The sequence below is a fragment of the Takifugu flavidus genome, chromosome 20 (assembly GCF_003711565.1).
Source record: "Takifugu flavidus isolate HTHZ2018 chromosome 20, ASM371156v2, whole genome shotgun sequence".
Lineage (NCBI taxonomy): Eukaryota > Metazoa > Chordata > Actinopteri > Tetraodontiformes > Tetraodontidae > Takifugu > Takifugu flavidus.
In genome coordinates this window covers 1,145,626-1,161,223 of record NC_079539.1, presented here as the reverse complement: position 1 = coordinate 1,161,223, position 15,598 = coordinate 1,145,626, and the positions used below count along the sequence as shown (strand labels likewise).

The following is a 15,598-nucleotide window of genomic DNA, read 5'->3' as shown; positions in this document are numbered from 1 at the left end:
CAGTGCTGTGCTGAGGACAGGTCGCCATGGTTGCACTGGCAACAGGAAGTGAGGCGACACATTGGGTAAAAAGAAAAACTCAATACGTGTTAGATGCTGTCTGGGGGGGCTCATAACTGGAGGGAGAAAACGTCGCTCTTGTGCAAACCGCAAGAGAAAGCGCCGCCTTTAATCTGGCAAATTAGGATTCTTTGTCTTTCTGACAGACAGTTCAGCAACAGATGCCCTTTAATGACCTCTGTATGGGTTCGGACACACAGATGCTGCAGGTGGTTGTGATCCAGGAGGGGGTTTTTCCTGTTCCTGGCAGGGAGGGAGGTGATCTCGGTGAACGGAAAACCCAACCAAACAGTCAGGATGGTGAGAGCACGAGCCAGAACGTGCACATTAGCATGCAGGTAACCCAGATTCCCAGGGTGGACAGGTGGGGTCCTGTACTGCAGCATGCAACCAGTTTGAATTCACTGGGCTGGAGGAGCCATGACCCCCCCCACCTTCCTCTGAAGTGTTTGATTTGGAACGCCGCCCCGGTCAGATGATCCGAGGGTTGTTGTGCGGCCGACAGACGTTTGTGCCTGTTGCTGCTCTCGTGCTGATGCCAAACGTGCACTGGAGGACACGCGGAGCTGCTGTATGTGTGTGTGTGTGTGTGTGTGTGTGTGTGTGTGGGGGGGGGGGGGGCGTTCATTTACCAGCTTCTCTCTCACACAGTTGTGTCGTCTCCATCAGTTCTGTGTGCACGCTTCCTCCAAATGACAGACAGGTTGTGTGTGGTAGAGTTTGCAGAGCTATTTTACTGCGCGTGTGTGTTTATTCATCACCCCCCCCCCACCCCCCCCCCACACACACACACACCACACACACACACACACACACCTCCTCCTCCTACCTCTGTTACGCCTCACATGGGTGACACAGGTCTGGACTATCGTGCACGCTGCTCTGCGTTCCATCTGCATCTGCCTGTGAGCCCACAGGGGATTGTGTGTGTGTGTGTGTGTGCCCGTGTGTGTGCGTGCATGAGCGTGCACCACTGGGATTGCAGTGTTCCTCACTTACCTCAGCCATTCACATGCACAGCATCACACAGTTGATTCAGCACCTTTGCTAATAGCGCACACTTAAACTGCAGTGGGGAACAGAGGAGGAGTGCTGTAACGAGAGGGAGCCCTGTTTGTTTCTTCTGCGTGCACGCGCACGCGCACGCACGTGTGTCTGTGTGTGCGAATGTGTTGCAGAACCGAGTAAATGTGTGCATCTAGTGTGTGTTTGTGGGAGAAATAAAGGAAGAGAGAGAGAGGGAGGGAGGGGGAGAGAGAGGGAGAGAGAGGGAGAGGGAGCGAGCGAGCAGACGTGCATTAGTGGGAGCTGAGAGGAAGGATGGCTGTGCACGTTTGAACTGCTCAGGAAGGAAGAGTCAAGGCGAAAGAATCCCGGCAGCAGGCAGGGAGGCAGCCAGCCGTCTCACCCGGGGACCCATCTTCTCCATCATCTGCGCGGTATCAGAGAAGGTTGCCTAATGCCCGCTGAAGTGAAGGAGGTAAGTGTGTGGTGGAATGGCTCTGTTTGCCCCCCCCCCACGATTCCTGCAGAAAGCTGTGGCTCTCCACAGCTTTACGTTCTGCCTGTCATAGCGAGCGTGGATCGCGTCACCTCCGCTGCTGCTCGGTGCAGTCTCCTTGTGTGCACGGGGGACATGATGCTGACACCTTCAAGTGTGTGTGCGTGTGTGTGGGCAAGCATGAGGAAGGGGGGGTTGATCTTTGATTGCATTATGACGACAGGGTGTCCCCCCCCCAGAGGGAGAACGTTCCTCTCACTGTGGCCCTGATGTATGTGCTGGATGTTTAACTATTTGAGGATCAGAGCAGATCAGAGAGGAACGAGGCTCCGAACCAGAACTTTGGGGGCGATGCTGCATCCTTCTCTGCTAACCGGACCAGACTGGTGGGATTATTGACAGGCAGCGTCCTGGACTGGACGGCAGCGTCGGGCGCCTTCGTCCTGCCCTCCGACACATTCTGACCAACAGATTCAACAGACGGCGGAAGGCCAGCGACTTATGACCAAGTTGGGACCAAATGGGCTCTGACGTCGGCGCCATGTTGTGGCCACCGGCGGGGGCGCTACTCCGGACTTCCCAGCACACTGTGGATTATAGGTCCGCTCACTCTGGAATGCCTTCGCCACGCTGTAGCCGAGAGATTGGGGGGAGTTCAGAACCCTGGCCTGTGGCCGTTGTGCCCTTGAGCTGGTCACCAAGATCCAAACTCTCTCCCTAAATAACAGCTAGGGTGGCTGCACCTGGCCTCAATAGAGAGGGCTGATGGGGACATACATGCTGTCTGTCTGTCTGTCTGTCTGTCTGTCTGTCTGTCTGACAGATTGGACCTATTTGCCGGGGGGCCACATGTGCTTTCGTGATGGTGCAGTGAGTTATTTAAATGAGCTTTGACTCATGGAGGCCTGGAGCTTGAATCCGGCCCCCGTCCAGCTTATGATCGTCCCCTCCAACCTAATCAAGCCGTCCGTACAGAGGACAGCAGCACCGTTGCCAGTTTCTCCCGTGTGACTCTTTCATTGCTGCCCCCCCCCCCCCCCCGCCATATTTTGTGCGGGGATGTGAAGGGCTCTTGTGTTTGCCGTGGAGCGTGCGGCGCTCTCTCCCTCCACAGTTGGGTCATCTGCTCGCCGCAGCCTGATTTAACGCAGCGGAGCCGAGGTCTGAGCACTCGCTCTGTTTCCTGCCGCAGCCTCCCAAAGGCGAGCGCACGTGTGGAGCTCGAACGGCTCCATGATCCCTGCACCCCCTCCAGAGTGTTGTGGATCGGGTGAGGAGAGGGGGAACATTCAGAATTCCTGAAGTGAAAGTCAAATGTGTGGTGCAAGAAACCCACCAAAAGGTGCAGCGTCAACAAATGTCCACTAGAATTAATTATTTGCAATTACAAACCTGCTGAATAATTAATCAAAAACACTTGAACTCAACAAATGGGATCTAATAAAGGAAGAGCCGAGTCTGGTAATTCAGGTCTGATAACAAAGCAGTAGCTGACAGCTCCCATTCCCAGGCTTATATAAGCCAGGGGTGTGTGTGTGTGTGTGTGTGTGTGTGTGTGTGGCGGGGGGGGGGGTGTCAGCATCTATTTGGAATCACCAAAGCACATAAATATAACAGCTGGTTTTACTGTAAGTGGAAGGTCTCACTATGTGGATGAGCTCAGGAATCAGATTAAACCAATAAGGACAACAAATGCAAAGGCATTTTTAAAATAAATCTCTGAAAGTCAAAGATGCTGTTTCATCTGCATGTTCCCACAAGTTGAACCCACCTACTAAACTGCAGAGACCCGAAAAAGACACAACCATGATCAAAAACTGCTTTTTTTGAATCCTGACAGTCCTATTGCTGAAACAAAACCCCTCCTGGTGATATGAGGCCTGTCAGATTTTGTAAATATCAAAGAGAAAATCTGCTTCCAGAAATCTTTTTTTTCAAAAGCTGTGCAACAAAAGAAAAAGAAAAAGTTCTAATAGCTCCGAATGGCTCCATCACATGTATAATTAAACAAGTTTGTTTAAATGTCATATTTTAAAAGGAATACAGTTCAATGTGTCATAGACAGAGATGCAATATATGAAGCCTTCCATTAAATATGTCTCTCCACTTGGATTGCAGAGGAAACATCGTCTGATGGACCCTTCTTGGCATCAATTCCTGCACTTATGTTTAAAAATGATATGATAATTTAGTCACAAAGTGTTGAACAGCCATATCTGGTGCTCAATGAGTGTGCTGCGTGCACGGAACGTGTGTTTCAGGAGCAGGGTTCAGAGGGTCCCCCTCCGCTGCCTTTGTCCCAGGAAGTTAAAGGGGCCAGTCCTGAAAACCCATCAGCCAATGAGGAACTGGACACGCCCACTTCCATCGTATCGGTAGTGACCTCGACCCCTGAGAGCTCCATGGAGACCGACACCCCGCAGCAGACGGACAATGAGGTTCCTCATTTTATATCTTTTATTTTGACGGTATCATGGAAAAAAACGTACATTTCCTGCAGTTTTAATCAGACACTGAACACACCTTCAGAACTTTCCTCAGACGACTCCTCCTACTTTATGTTCTGTAATAAGTTAGTAACTCGAACACTCATTAAATGTGACAGAAGTTCAGCCCAAATGGTTCATGCCCCGACTGTAAATATTTCAGGTAATAGACTCTTAAAGATTCTAAAGATAACGGTAGTGGTGCATCCGTCTTTGTAGGAGCCCAAAGCTGTGGAGCGAGAGGCCGAGCGGACCCCCGGCAACAGCCCCTCCACGGAACTCCAGAGGGAGGGTGTCCAAACATCTCATGAGGCTGATCTCACATCGACCAAGAGGATTCAAGAGACCGACGCGACTTGTGAAGCAACCGCAGGAACATCCGAGTCCGCTGCCGCGCCCGCAGTGACCATGGCGAGCCCATTACCCGAGGTGATGCCGCCATCTGGGGATCATCTAGCTAAAGCGGACAGACAGAGCAGAGTGTTCATCCTCCCCGAGAGCTACAGGAGCATCGGGGGTGACATATGTTCAGGGTACGGCAGCCTCTCCCGGACGTCCCTCCACAGCTACTGGCCTGCCAAGAACTTCCAGACCTTACCTTTTCTCAGAGACAGCTACGCTCCCGCGGGCCTGAGCGAAGCCGACCAGGCAGCTGCCAGTTACCCAGCACTGGGGGGGATTCACCAGTTCAGACCCATCACCGCCATGGAGCTGCTCAGAGAACCCTCCAGGACCAGGTGAGAGCTGGAGAGGAGCTAGAACTTTACTGACCGCACACGGGAGAAAATGGACTGTTGAGGACTGTGGTGGTTTCCATGGTAACTAGCTGTAGGGTCAAATACAGATCTTTTCTCTATCTGCACTCACACACTTCATAAAGCAAGAACACACACACACACACACACACACACACGTACTGCAGTAGAGAATGTAGTCAACTCACATGTAACAACACAATCAGGGTTGCTCAACGACCACTTGATTGTGTTCCTTTGAGTCACCTTGGACAACTGACACCTTATATTTTCGGTAGCGGTACGACATCAATCAGGAATGATGGCCCACTGCAAGGTCGACGAATGTGGAAGTTTCAGCGCTTCCTAAGCTCGTGCATGTGGACACAAAAAATAATGCTGATATCAGCCTCAAAAATGAATTAAACCTTAAAAAAACAAGGCTGACGCCTGTGTATGTCTCTGATCCTTCAGAAGTGGCTACGATGATGCGTTCATGGCCCAGCTGGAGGGAAACCTGAATCCCTTCTTCCAGGCGATGTGTCAGGCACACACGCTGCAGTATGGCCACAAACGCAACAGCATGGTCAGCCTGGAGAGCATCCGCCGGGACCCACGCTGGAGAGACCCCAACCTGCGCGAGGTCATCTCCATGCTCAGCCACCCGATGGACTCGGTCAAGTCCAACGCCGCCGCCTACCTGCAGCACCTGTGCTACGAAAACGACCGCATCAAGCAGGAGGTGCGCCAGCTGAATGGGGTGCCGATGTTGGTGCAGTTACTGGACCACCCGAAGGCTGAGGTCTACCGCAAGGCCTGCGGCGCTTTACGCAACATATCCTATGGGAAAGATCACAATAACAAAGTGGCCATCAAGAACTGCGATGGCATCCAGGCTTTAGTCAGGCTGCTGAGGAAGTGCAGCAACGTGGAGGTGAAGGAGTTGGTCACAGGTAGCAGCCAGTTCCCGGAGAAACCGCCTGCGACCCTTTCTTTCATTTTCACAGCTGTTCTCTTCGCCCTGCAGGAACTCTGTGGAATCTCTCCTCGCACGAGCCTCTAAAAATGGTGGTCATTAACAACGGGCTCCAGACGCTGAGCGATGAGATCATAATTCCCCACTCTGGTTGGAGAAAAGACCCAGGAGAAGCTACCAAGCTGCTGAGTGCTGAGTGGACCACAGTCTTCAAGAACACTTCTGGATGTCTGAGGTAACCTCGGCTGCTCTCACGGAACAAACGGGGGATCTGGACTTCACCAGGGTTTTCCTTCTGTTCCCTTTTCTCCAGGAACGTCAGCTCGGATGGAGCAGAGGCCCGACAGAGGCTGAGGGAATGCGAAGGGCTGGTGGATGCACTCCTTCATGCCCTTCAGTCGGCTGTTGTCAACAAGGACACAGACAATAAGGTTGCTAAAGTCATCCCTGGATGTTCCATGTGGTTTTAGTGTAAAGTAAAGAGTGAAGAAGTGAACTAAGGAAACTTTTGGCTTCATCTCGCATCATAATTCTGACCCATAATATTGTTTTTTTAGTTGTTCTGCAACATCAGTAATCAAGAAACTTCTGTCATTGTCCTCCGTGCAGTCGGTGGAGAACTGCGTCTGCATCCTGCGAAACCTTTCCTATCACGTCCACAAAGAAATCTCTGGTGCCGAGCGATTTCAGGAGCCCCATCAGCTCCGGTCAGTGGGGCACCAGAAGAAGAAGCCTGAGCCCGACTGTCTGGGAGGGAAACGCACCAAAGGTTGGTGCAGCGCAACACAAAACCAGATACCCGGAACACTCAAATGACTTATGAACTACCAAGAAAAAACCCTATAGTATGTGTTTACGCATAGGTTTTACCTCGGTCGTCTGTGTTTCCTCATCATTTCATACATTTCACCCCAAAAAACAAACAAAACTACTTCAAATGAGCCTTAATGGCAGCCCCCTTCCCCCCGTCCTTTTTAACTGAAACAGATTTGTTTGCTGATTCCTGACCTATTTAATGCCTTTCCGACTGTATCAGGTTATATAAATTGGCTTAAATTTTGCATTTCGCCCTCCTGGCTAATTGCACAGAATTGATAAATGCTTATCTTAATCCCACGGGAGCTGGACGCTCTGACGGTGCGAAGGAGCGCCGTCTTTCCCCGGCATCGTGTAATCTTTGCCCTCTCCTCTTTTCCCCTTCGGCCACGTTAATCAGAGGACTGGTTCCATCAAGGTCAGTCCGCTTGTTAATCCTGAGCATTTGTCAAGGCAGTAGGATGATTCCTTATCCCGTAACACGCTGAGTCTGCTCACGTCTCTGTGACACGCAGGTCGGAAAAACGGATTTATGGACAGAAAATATGGTACAATGGATTTACCCAATGGTAGAGACCAAATGAAAGGTACCTCCGTTTACTTGTGTTTGGCCGTGTTTGAGGGCGACTCATTTCAACGCGACGCCACAGATCGGCTCGAGTTTTATGACAAATATAAAATAAGCCACCAAAAAAGATCGAAGACGTGTTTAACTGACGACGCCTAAAGGAGGAACATTTCCGCCGCTGGAAGATTAGAAGCTTGAGCTCGGCCTGGGTACGCTGCCTTTGTTAGGGGCGTTGTTTACTCCTGAAGGTGTTGTGCATATAGAATCCTGCCGATAAAATGACACAATAAATACTAATAATACTAATAATATGGCTGGGTGCACAGTATATAGATGACTGCCAGATTAATGAGATAATAGCTGAGCTGATACCTCCTACGCACCAGTGAATGCAAATCAGACGAGAAGCGATTCGCCGAATAATGACGCGATCGCGTTTGTCCAAACAGGTTTGGTGTCAGCGACAACCCGTGTTTTGTCATCCCTCACTTTGTCACGATCTTCCACTAAAGGTTTGGAGCTGCTCTACCAGCCGGAGGTGGTGAGGCTCTACCTGTCTCTCCTCACAAGCAGCCAGAACCACAACACCCTGGAGGCCGCCGCAGGAGCCCTGCAGAACCTCGCTGCGGGACAGTGGGCCGTGAGTGGATAAAATGAGCTTTTTATTACGTACATCCTCCTCCTTCAGCCAGCTTTCCAAACCCCAAGGACTGACAGTCAACAGTGGAGAGAAAAGATGACTTTTTATACTTGGCTGGAATGAGACACGTTTGCAGGGCTGCACATAAGAAAGGAACCTGCTTTAGGGAAGCTTGTGAAGACCAATTATCTTCTTCAAGCTGATATAAATATAAGATGTGTAGGTGTGCTACAAAATACTCACCTGTGTGCCTCTATAACCAGGACATTTTGCCTCTTTGTGCCACTATAACCAGGACATTTTGCCTCTTTGTGCCACTATAACCAGGACATTTTGCCTCTTTGTGCCACTATAACCAGGACATTTTGCCCTTCTCTACCACTATCCCGGTCCATTAACCTCATTTTGCCTTTATACCAGTACATTTACATTACTAATATGTTTAGATAATATAGAAAATGCAGACATTTAGGATTGAATGCAGTTTCATTCACCACTGGAACTTAGTAATGGTCGTCAGGGGTCGACCCTCAGAGGGTTTTCCTGTCCTGCCTGCCTCCTTTGCAGCTGCATCAATGCTGAGAGTGAGCGAGACGATCATTTTAATCAGCCTGCTCTCTCCAGATTGACTTTGTCAGCAGCTGACATGATCCAAGTCACTTGTACTGGAAGGTCCTATGAATCTATGAGCCTGTCAGATGTTGCACTGGGCTGAGATCTAGCGCGCCGTGATTGTCACCATAAGTTAGGATCAGTGCTGAGTCTGCATTCAGATCAAAGGGGCTTTAAAATCCCAACGTTTTCAGATCTATCACACACAGTGGAGCAGTTAGACCCCAGTGATTACTTATGGTATATTGGCTTGGCAATTTGTTTAATGGAATACTTGTGGGAGGATGAATGATTTTTTTTTAAAAGGCCTCAAAGGAAAAAAGCAAATGTGAACACATTAAAAACATTAAAACGGCCGTCGCTTGGTTGTTAAACACAGCGCTTGATGTTGGCTCCTGCAGTGGTCCAGCTACACCCGCGCCACAGTGAGGAAAGAGAAAGGGCTGCCTATTCTGGTGGAGCTGCTGCGCTCGGACGTGGACAAAGTGGTGCGAGCGGTGGCCATCGCTCTCCGCAACCTGGCCATGGACAAAAGGAACAAGGACTTGATAGGTAGCGCCAAAGTCCGAGGCTGGTATATTCACCGTGGCTCAAAACACCCTCATCCAAGTCATTTCCCCCTCCCTTTACCTTTAGGCAGCTACGCGTTGAGGGACCTTGTCGGTAACCTGCCCTGCGGGCAGCAGCACCCGGCCAAGAACCTGGAGGGCGACACTGTGGTGTCTCTCCTGAACACCATCCACGAGATCATCACAGATAGCCCGGAGAATGCCCGCGCGCTCATACAAGGGCACGGCGTGCAGAAACTGGTGTCCATCCACAAGTCAAGGTATGGCCGACCCTTTGGAGTGTAAACATCAGCTGCTTGTGAATGCTGTGGGCCTCCTCGGTTTGACCAGCTAAGCTATCTTTAGCGTCTCACAGAAGAAGAAGGTGAAACAATGTTGTAGGACATCCTGCTCGCTACAGCAACTATTATAGCACACTAAATCTGAATGTTATATGTTAGCGTAGCTGTCATAACTCAATTTTTATTGTCGGTATCAAGGTGAAAAACCAAGCAAAGTGGTTTGATTAGATTAGCCTGCTACGGTCCCATTGGCTTTCTGGTGAAATGTTTGATTATTTGTTTCCAGCCAATCGGCACGTGAGACCAAGGCAGCTTCCCATGTGCTCCAAGCAATATGGACCTACAAAGAACTTCGAGGCGCACTGAACAAGGCAGGTTGGACCAAGGGCCACTTTAAGGTACAATTGCCTAATCGACAAGAGTGTTGGTTCTTGAACCACGGCAGAGGTGAGAAAGAATTTGTCTTCCAGTGATGATGGTAAGAGAATTGATCTTTTTGGTGTTTCAAAGCCAACAACATCTGGAGTGACGAAGAAATCCAAGAGCGGGAAGCAAGGCGGGGATGACATCACCCTGCCCCTAATGGACAAAACCCAAGGTGAGGTCACCGTGGCGGTCTTCTGTCAGCCAAAAATGTTATTCAATCATCACCGAAGACAAAGAAGAAGCGACCTTTTTCAGTCCCGCGCCATATTTTTCTGAAACACAGGCTTAAAGCGGCGATGAGCTGCCAAGGTTATCAGCGCACGGGCTTAGCTGATTAGCCTGAGCAGCTCGTCCTCGAGGCAGAGCGGCGTGCTCACGCATCACCAGTCACATTTAATTTGAACGTCGTTCTGAAAGGGCTCCCTCTTTCCCACGTCAAGCCCCACCCGCAGCTTTCCCACTGAAAAGGGATTTTCTTTGAGGTCTTCTTTAAGGAATGTGAAAGGAGGATTATAAGAGGAGTTCAGCAACTTGCTCAAGGAGCAGACTGCTGGGATCAAACCGACAACCCAATTTAGACGAACACATTAAATGCCCAACGATGAACTTTATTTGGTCCCAGAGCCACACATACAGTTCTGGTGATCAGGTGACGGTCATGTGACTGGACAGGAAGAGAAGAAGTCAGTTTCACAACTTTAATAGCACACCCTATATTACATTACCATCCAACCATATTTCTTGATGAAATTAATTTAAAACTAAGAAGATACACACATAACCCCATATTTTCTAAGGGTAAATGGGTCCGGGTTACTTTTGACTCTCGGACCCCCCCACTCCCAGGTGATGTCTGCCTTTTATAATTCCCACACACGAGTGAAGCCCTCTCTCGTTCTTTGAACGATGTTCCTGAAGGGTAACGATGTTCTTACGTCCCACTGCAGATGTTTATTCAACTTTAGAGCCAAGAGACAGACTCAGTGAAGGAAAAGGTCCCGTCCTGGAACGAGACGCCCTCCAGGTAATCCCATCATCTTAAACTCTCCACGCATTGCCCCTGAAATGCAGAGAAAAGTGTTCTGACTGTAAGTGTCAGCGATTATGCAAATTGACAAACACCAGTTGTTTGCGTAATTCTCGGCGCAGGCGATAAGTGAGAGAAAACACTTCATCCGAGCTGGCAGGCCTGCAGTGGGCCTCATGGATAACAAACCTCCACCGCTGGACTCCTGGGTGTAAACAACACGGACCGTCACGCCACTTCAGCCAGCCCAAACACGGATCTGTGCCATCTGGTTGTATTTGTGTTGGAGGAGAGGCTTCTGTTAAAGACCCATTTGTTTACAGGAGATGATGTGCCAAATACTCACATCCATGTTTTTTAATAGATGTATCCTGTCATTTAGGATGCTAGACTGTTCTGCACTCATGACGTGTGGTGGATGATGACATTTAAAGTAGCCTAAATATGCAAAGATCAGGATTCCAAAGACGACCGTAGACAGAATATTTGGATTGTCTGGCGTCCTTTATAGCACTTTATAGCCAGTGTGATATGCGGCGTACCCTCGTGCATCCGGGGCTTCATAACCTGCCATATTGTGGGTCACAGATTAAGCAATCGATGCTTTTCCTATCATTAAATTAATCCAAATTACCCAGAATTCTCGTTATTCTCCACAAACCTGCCTTCTGACTAGCTAGAAAATCCCCCCCTGTTCCATTTATTTTCAGGAAAGGCAAAATGGGATTGTAAATGTGTAACAAAGGACTGTTAATATACCAAACGAAGGTATTTATATTGTAATATTTATTGTAATACCCATGTTATAAAGTGAAAATGACTGATGTGTATCGGCTAACACGAAGAGCAGACCTTGCATACCCACAATACAGCTCTGCTTTGCAGTGGTCTTTTTTGCATTGCAATGTTGAATGAAAAAACAAATAAACTATGTGCATCGTTTCCGCTCGTTTCCTGAACGCTTTATTCCAGTTTGCTACCCCAGAATGTCTGTAAATGGCTCAAACTGATGAACTCGGCACGAATGGGCCTTATAATGATCTCACATTGGGCCAACAGTCAGCATGGAGGCCGATGTGTGCTGGCATCTGACGGGCTTCCCGCTGCAGGCACTTGCATACTGCACACTTGCATAGGCGATGGCATGCAAGATAGTGCCGCTGTGCCTATATATCCATGAGAAGCCATGGTATGCGCTGTCTGGCCGAGGCGCCGCAGCCGTGATGACACAGTGCAAACGTGCTTTTCAAATCTAACTTGTCTCATCTTAGCATTTTAATCTCCTTTAATTCACTTCTTGCCTCGGTTGAGAGGGAGCTCACAGTGATGTCAGCGATAGCAGCAGAAGCAAGACAAACCCAGCATTGGCTAAAAGCACAGCGTAATGCCATCAGATCTGGTTTTTCGCCGCATAATTAGCATTCGTAATCCAATTAAAGGTGGAAGAGAGGCACAGATATTGAGTCCACACTGTCCTCTTGTGGAGATTCCAGAGCATTATCTGTTGTTTATTAACTTCGCTAATTGATTGATTCTTAATGAATCACCAAAGGCTGTGAATCAACCTGTTCAACAGATCGCTGGTGAGTGATCTCCATTAGAAATCCATTAGAGGTTTGATTGATGGAAGTGGAGATGATAAGGCTTCATGTCAGATAGCTCTGCTCTGTCTCTCCTGGTGGGTCGAGAGAGAGGAGGGCCAAACAGGGCCAGAGTGACATCTCCAAACATGTCAGCACAGAGCAGCCCTGCCCTCGCGACCAAACCACCAGATCCACGAGGGCAAAAACACTTCTCTTGTCGTCCCCAACGGCAGCCAGTTGTCCCGTTCCAGAGGAGAGTCCTCCATCAGAAGGCTGCAGGTCTCCAACGCATCTTCTCGTCTTTGGACCTTGCGCCTTTCCTCCACTCCTCCCCTCCGCCATGAGCCTTTCCATCTGCTCCATCCTCAGGCTGGACGTCCCGCTGCTGCTGCTGCTGCTGCTCACGCTGTTGTGTTTGGGCTCATGCAGCCCCATCAGCCCCCACAGGCCAGCCGCTGAGAATCCTCTGCTCGATGCCCGCGACTTTCTCAGCCACTTTCTGTCCACCATGAACCTCACAGATCGGAGGCCCCAGCAGGGGCCCCTCGCCGCCCACCACAGGGAGCCGACGGAGTACATGCTGGAGCTGTACAGGCGCTTCACCCAGGACTACACAGCTGCACCCTCGGCCGGTGTGGTGCGCAGCTTTAAGAATGAAGGTAGAGACTTTTCTTGAGTTTTTATTAAACAATGATGAATCCTCCAGTCAAAGAGCTTAAATAAAGGCTTCCTGAGAAATTAAATGTCCTTGAAGGCTTTAAATAATCGGAACATCAAAAAATGATTTAAATGTTTTTTTCTTTTTAAAATTAAGTCTTTCTTTGAACAGTAGCACAGTCGAAGGTTTTGACCTCGAACTCGACTGAGGAACCCTGCTGATATTGTGATTTCAGATTCCTCCCCCAGGAGTGTCACAGCCGGGGGTGTAAGGAGACACCCGCTGCTGTTTAACGCCTCAATGCTCCACCACGAGCACATAACCGTGGCAGAGCTGCACCTTTTCACCCTGGTCCGGAGGGCCCAGAGACCGTCCAGTGGTGCCAACTGCAAGGTGACAATCTACAGAAGACCCGAGGGAGGTGTCCAGACGAGAGAGGCGGGGAACGAAGGGAGAAGAAGGGGTGAGGAGGAGGTGGGGGAGATGCAGGGCTTAGAGGAACTGATGACACAGCAGATCTATGCCAAAGACAACAGCTGGGTGTCCTTTGACCTGACTCATGTGGTCGCCCTGTGGCTGAGGTCTGGGTGCTCAGCTCACAGACTGGAGGTTCACATCACTGCAGAGGAGGAGGGGGCCACACCAGAGGTCACAGAGGTGGGGGGGGACCCCGCAGAGGTCGACATCGACAGGAGCCTGGAGGGGAAACACAACGCAGCCATCATCGTCTTCTCAGACGATCAGAGCAGAGACCACAAACTGGACAAACAAGAGCTCCAGCAGATGATGGAGCATGAAGACGACCTCTGGAGCCAGGTGTCCCGGCACCACGGGGACGGACGGGACGAGCAGCCCCACCTCTGGTCCAGCTTCGTCTACGACACGCCTCCCCGAGTGCGTCGCAGCGCCAGAAGCGAGCCGTGCAAGAGGCGCCCGCTCTTTGTGGATTTTAAAGACATCGGCTGGGACACGTGGATTATCCAGCCTCTGGGCTACGAGGCCTACGAGTGCAAAGGTGCGTGCAACCCGCCCATGACCTCCGAGGTCTCGCCTACCAAACACGCCATCGTGCAGTCGCTGCTGAGCGCCAAGAGCCCGGGGAGGGCGTCACGTGCCTGCTGCGTCCCCACCAAGCTGGAGCCCATCTCGCTCCTTTATCACGAAAACGGCGTGGTGACATTCAAACACAAGTACGAGGGGATGGTGGTGGCGGAGTGTGGGTGTAGATAATCCTGCAGAGATTAGAGGGGCGCAGACCGTTCCACGGGGACTCACAACAACTTTGCCTCTTTGTCGCCACAGAACCCGGCGCGATGGAAGGAAAACCCGCTCGAGTTGAAGAATATTGCACTAACCACAGCTATCAAATGGAAAATCAGAATGGTTTTTTTCTGGGTGTCATTTTACCGTCCAAACTGCTTCGTATTTACCTACAGCGGCGTGTCGACGTAGTCGTAACCTTAGAGATGGGGAATCTGTAAATTTGTAATTAAATGTGTTAGTTGTAATTGTGTTATTGTCTTCCACAACTGTGCCGCACAGCTGACGTGAGTTCATGTAATAACTGACTAGTTTTTGGGTAGTTTTTTTTTTTGTATTTAATATTTAATTTGGTTCAAGGATGTCAGAAGGGAGAGTGTGTGTGACCTTGAACCTCCTGGTAACCTTCAGCCTAAGCCTGAACTATCTGAGGAGAAAGAAGACGAGTATCTGCTCTCATGAGACAGCGAAACGTTGCATTCTGGGCCGTATTTAAGCGTCTAAAGCTGATTGTTCTTCATTTGTAAATGCTACATTAGGTCCTGCATGTTGGAGCATGAAATAAAACATATGGAAAACGACTGTTCCCTGCGAGCTGCTTCTTATCTCAGCCTGTTTGGGCAGGTATCCTCAACTCCCCGTCACACTAACGTCGCATGCCTGGCGGGCCTCGACCCCGCCACCGCGATAAGGAGGTGTCGGAACCCGTAGGTCGCCACTCAGGACGCGCCGCCACGCCGAGTGGCACCTTTTGTGAAAACGTGGTGTCAGATTCCTGCTCACCAGCGTGACAACCCTGCCATCTTGGTGACCCCTGAAACCTCCCACTTCCTTTTTCTGACAGCGGCCCGCTGACGTCCTTATCGAGGCCTCTGCGGCAGGACAAATGGAAAATACATGCCACATCATCACCTCGCTGCTGGTGTGAACAGTCGGAAGCTGATAACCATGATGGAATAACGCTGTGGAACTTTGGCGCTTAATGGGATCCTCGCTCAGCACGCGGGTCAACGCCGGCCAAGTGTGCAGGGCAAAGATACTGACGGGCAAATTGATTTCTCAACAGGCAGCTTATTTAAAACCGACACACAATTGGTGCGTTAAATAGCTTTTGTTTCAATCCTAAGGATGCGGAGGGCAAGAGATTCACCTGAACCCACAACTTTGGAATTGTATTTATATTTGGCTCTTTTGGACGTTTCTGGAAACAACTTAGGCATGTTTTTATCTCATAACAGATTTTCTTTAACTTGGCTCTGTTCAGTCTAATAGACATGTTTGCTGCTTTTTAGGACAGACGTATTGCTCATTTTATATATTGTAAACACTTGTTCCATTAATGTAACGTTGATATTTACAGCAGATTAAAATATACACAAAAAAACCCGTAAAAGTCACCTT

The 15,598-nt window shown here is 49.7% G+C and overlaps 2 protein-coding genes across 3 annotated transcripts; both read left to right on the top strand.

Annotated features, from left to right (window-relative positions):
* The first annotated feature begins 1,320 nt into the window (after positions 1-1,320).
* arvcfa (ARVCF delta catenin family member a) lies at positions 1,321-11,638 on the top strand. Of its 2 annotated transcripts, XM_057018841.1 has the most exons (16): positions 1,321-1,540; positions 3,823-3,999; positions 4,267-4,784; positions 5,256-5,734; positions 5,809-5,992; positions 6,071-6,188; positions 6,367-6,526; positions 6,974-6,991; positions 7,089-7,160; positions 7,654-7,781; positions 8,795-8,945; positions 9,030-9,222; positions 9,530-9,641; positions 9,754-9,841; positions 10,617-10,693; positions 10,819-11,638. In XM_057018841.1, the coding sequence occupies exons 1-16, from the start codon at positions 1,520-1,522 to the stop codon at positions 10,909-10,911; spliced, it is 2,589 nt and encodes an 862-aa protein (XP_056874821.1). In that variant the 5' UTR covers positions 1,321-1,519; the 3' UTR covers positions 10,912-11,638. The 2 variants fall into 2 exon arrangements, with proteins under 2 accessions (XP_056874821.1, XP_056874822.1); XM_057018842.1 differs by lacking the exons at positions 6,974-6,991; positions 7,089-7,160 and having other exon boundaries at positions 1,322-1,540.
* Positions 11,639-11,650: 12 nt separating this feature from the next.
* On the top strand, positions 11,651-14,778 carry LOC130517160 (bone morphogenetic protein 10-like). The gene is made up of 2 exons (XM_057018858.1): positions 11,651-12,938; positions 13,173-14,778. Exons 1-2 carry the CDS (start codon positions 12,620-12,622, stop codon positions 14,165-14,167), a joined length of 1,314 nt encoding a protein of 437 aa, XP_056874838.1. The 5' UTR covers positions 11,651-12,619; the 3' UTR covers positions 14,168-14,778.
* The last annotated feature ends 820 nt before the right edge of the window (positions 14,779-15,598 follow it).

What these genes read in the sequence shown, in the direction of transcription:
- LOC130517160 (XM_057018858.1), top strand. Translation starts at nt 12,620, where the DNA reads ATGAGCCTTTCCATCTGCTCCATCCTCAGGCTGGACGTCCCGCTGCTG. An exon ending in GCGCAGCTTTAAGAATGAAG is followed by an intron (nt 12,939 to 13,172) that starts GTAGAGACTTTT and finishes TTGTGATTTCAG; the next exon opens with ATTCCTCCCCCAGGAGTGTC.
- arvcfa (XM_057018841.1), top strand. Translation starts at nt 1,520, where the DNA reads ATGCCCGCTGAAGTGAAGGAG. An exon ending in CGCAGCAGACGGACAATGAG is followed by an intron (nt 4,000 to 4,266) that starts GTTCCTCATTTT and finishes CCGTCTTTGTAG; the next exon opens with GAGCCCAAAGCTGTGGAGCG. An exon ending in GGACCAAGGGCCACTTTAAG is followed by an intron (nt 9,642 to 9,753) that starts GTACAATTGCCT and finishes GGTGTTTCAAAG; the next exon opens with CCAACAACATCTGGAGTGAC.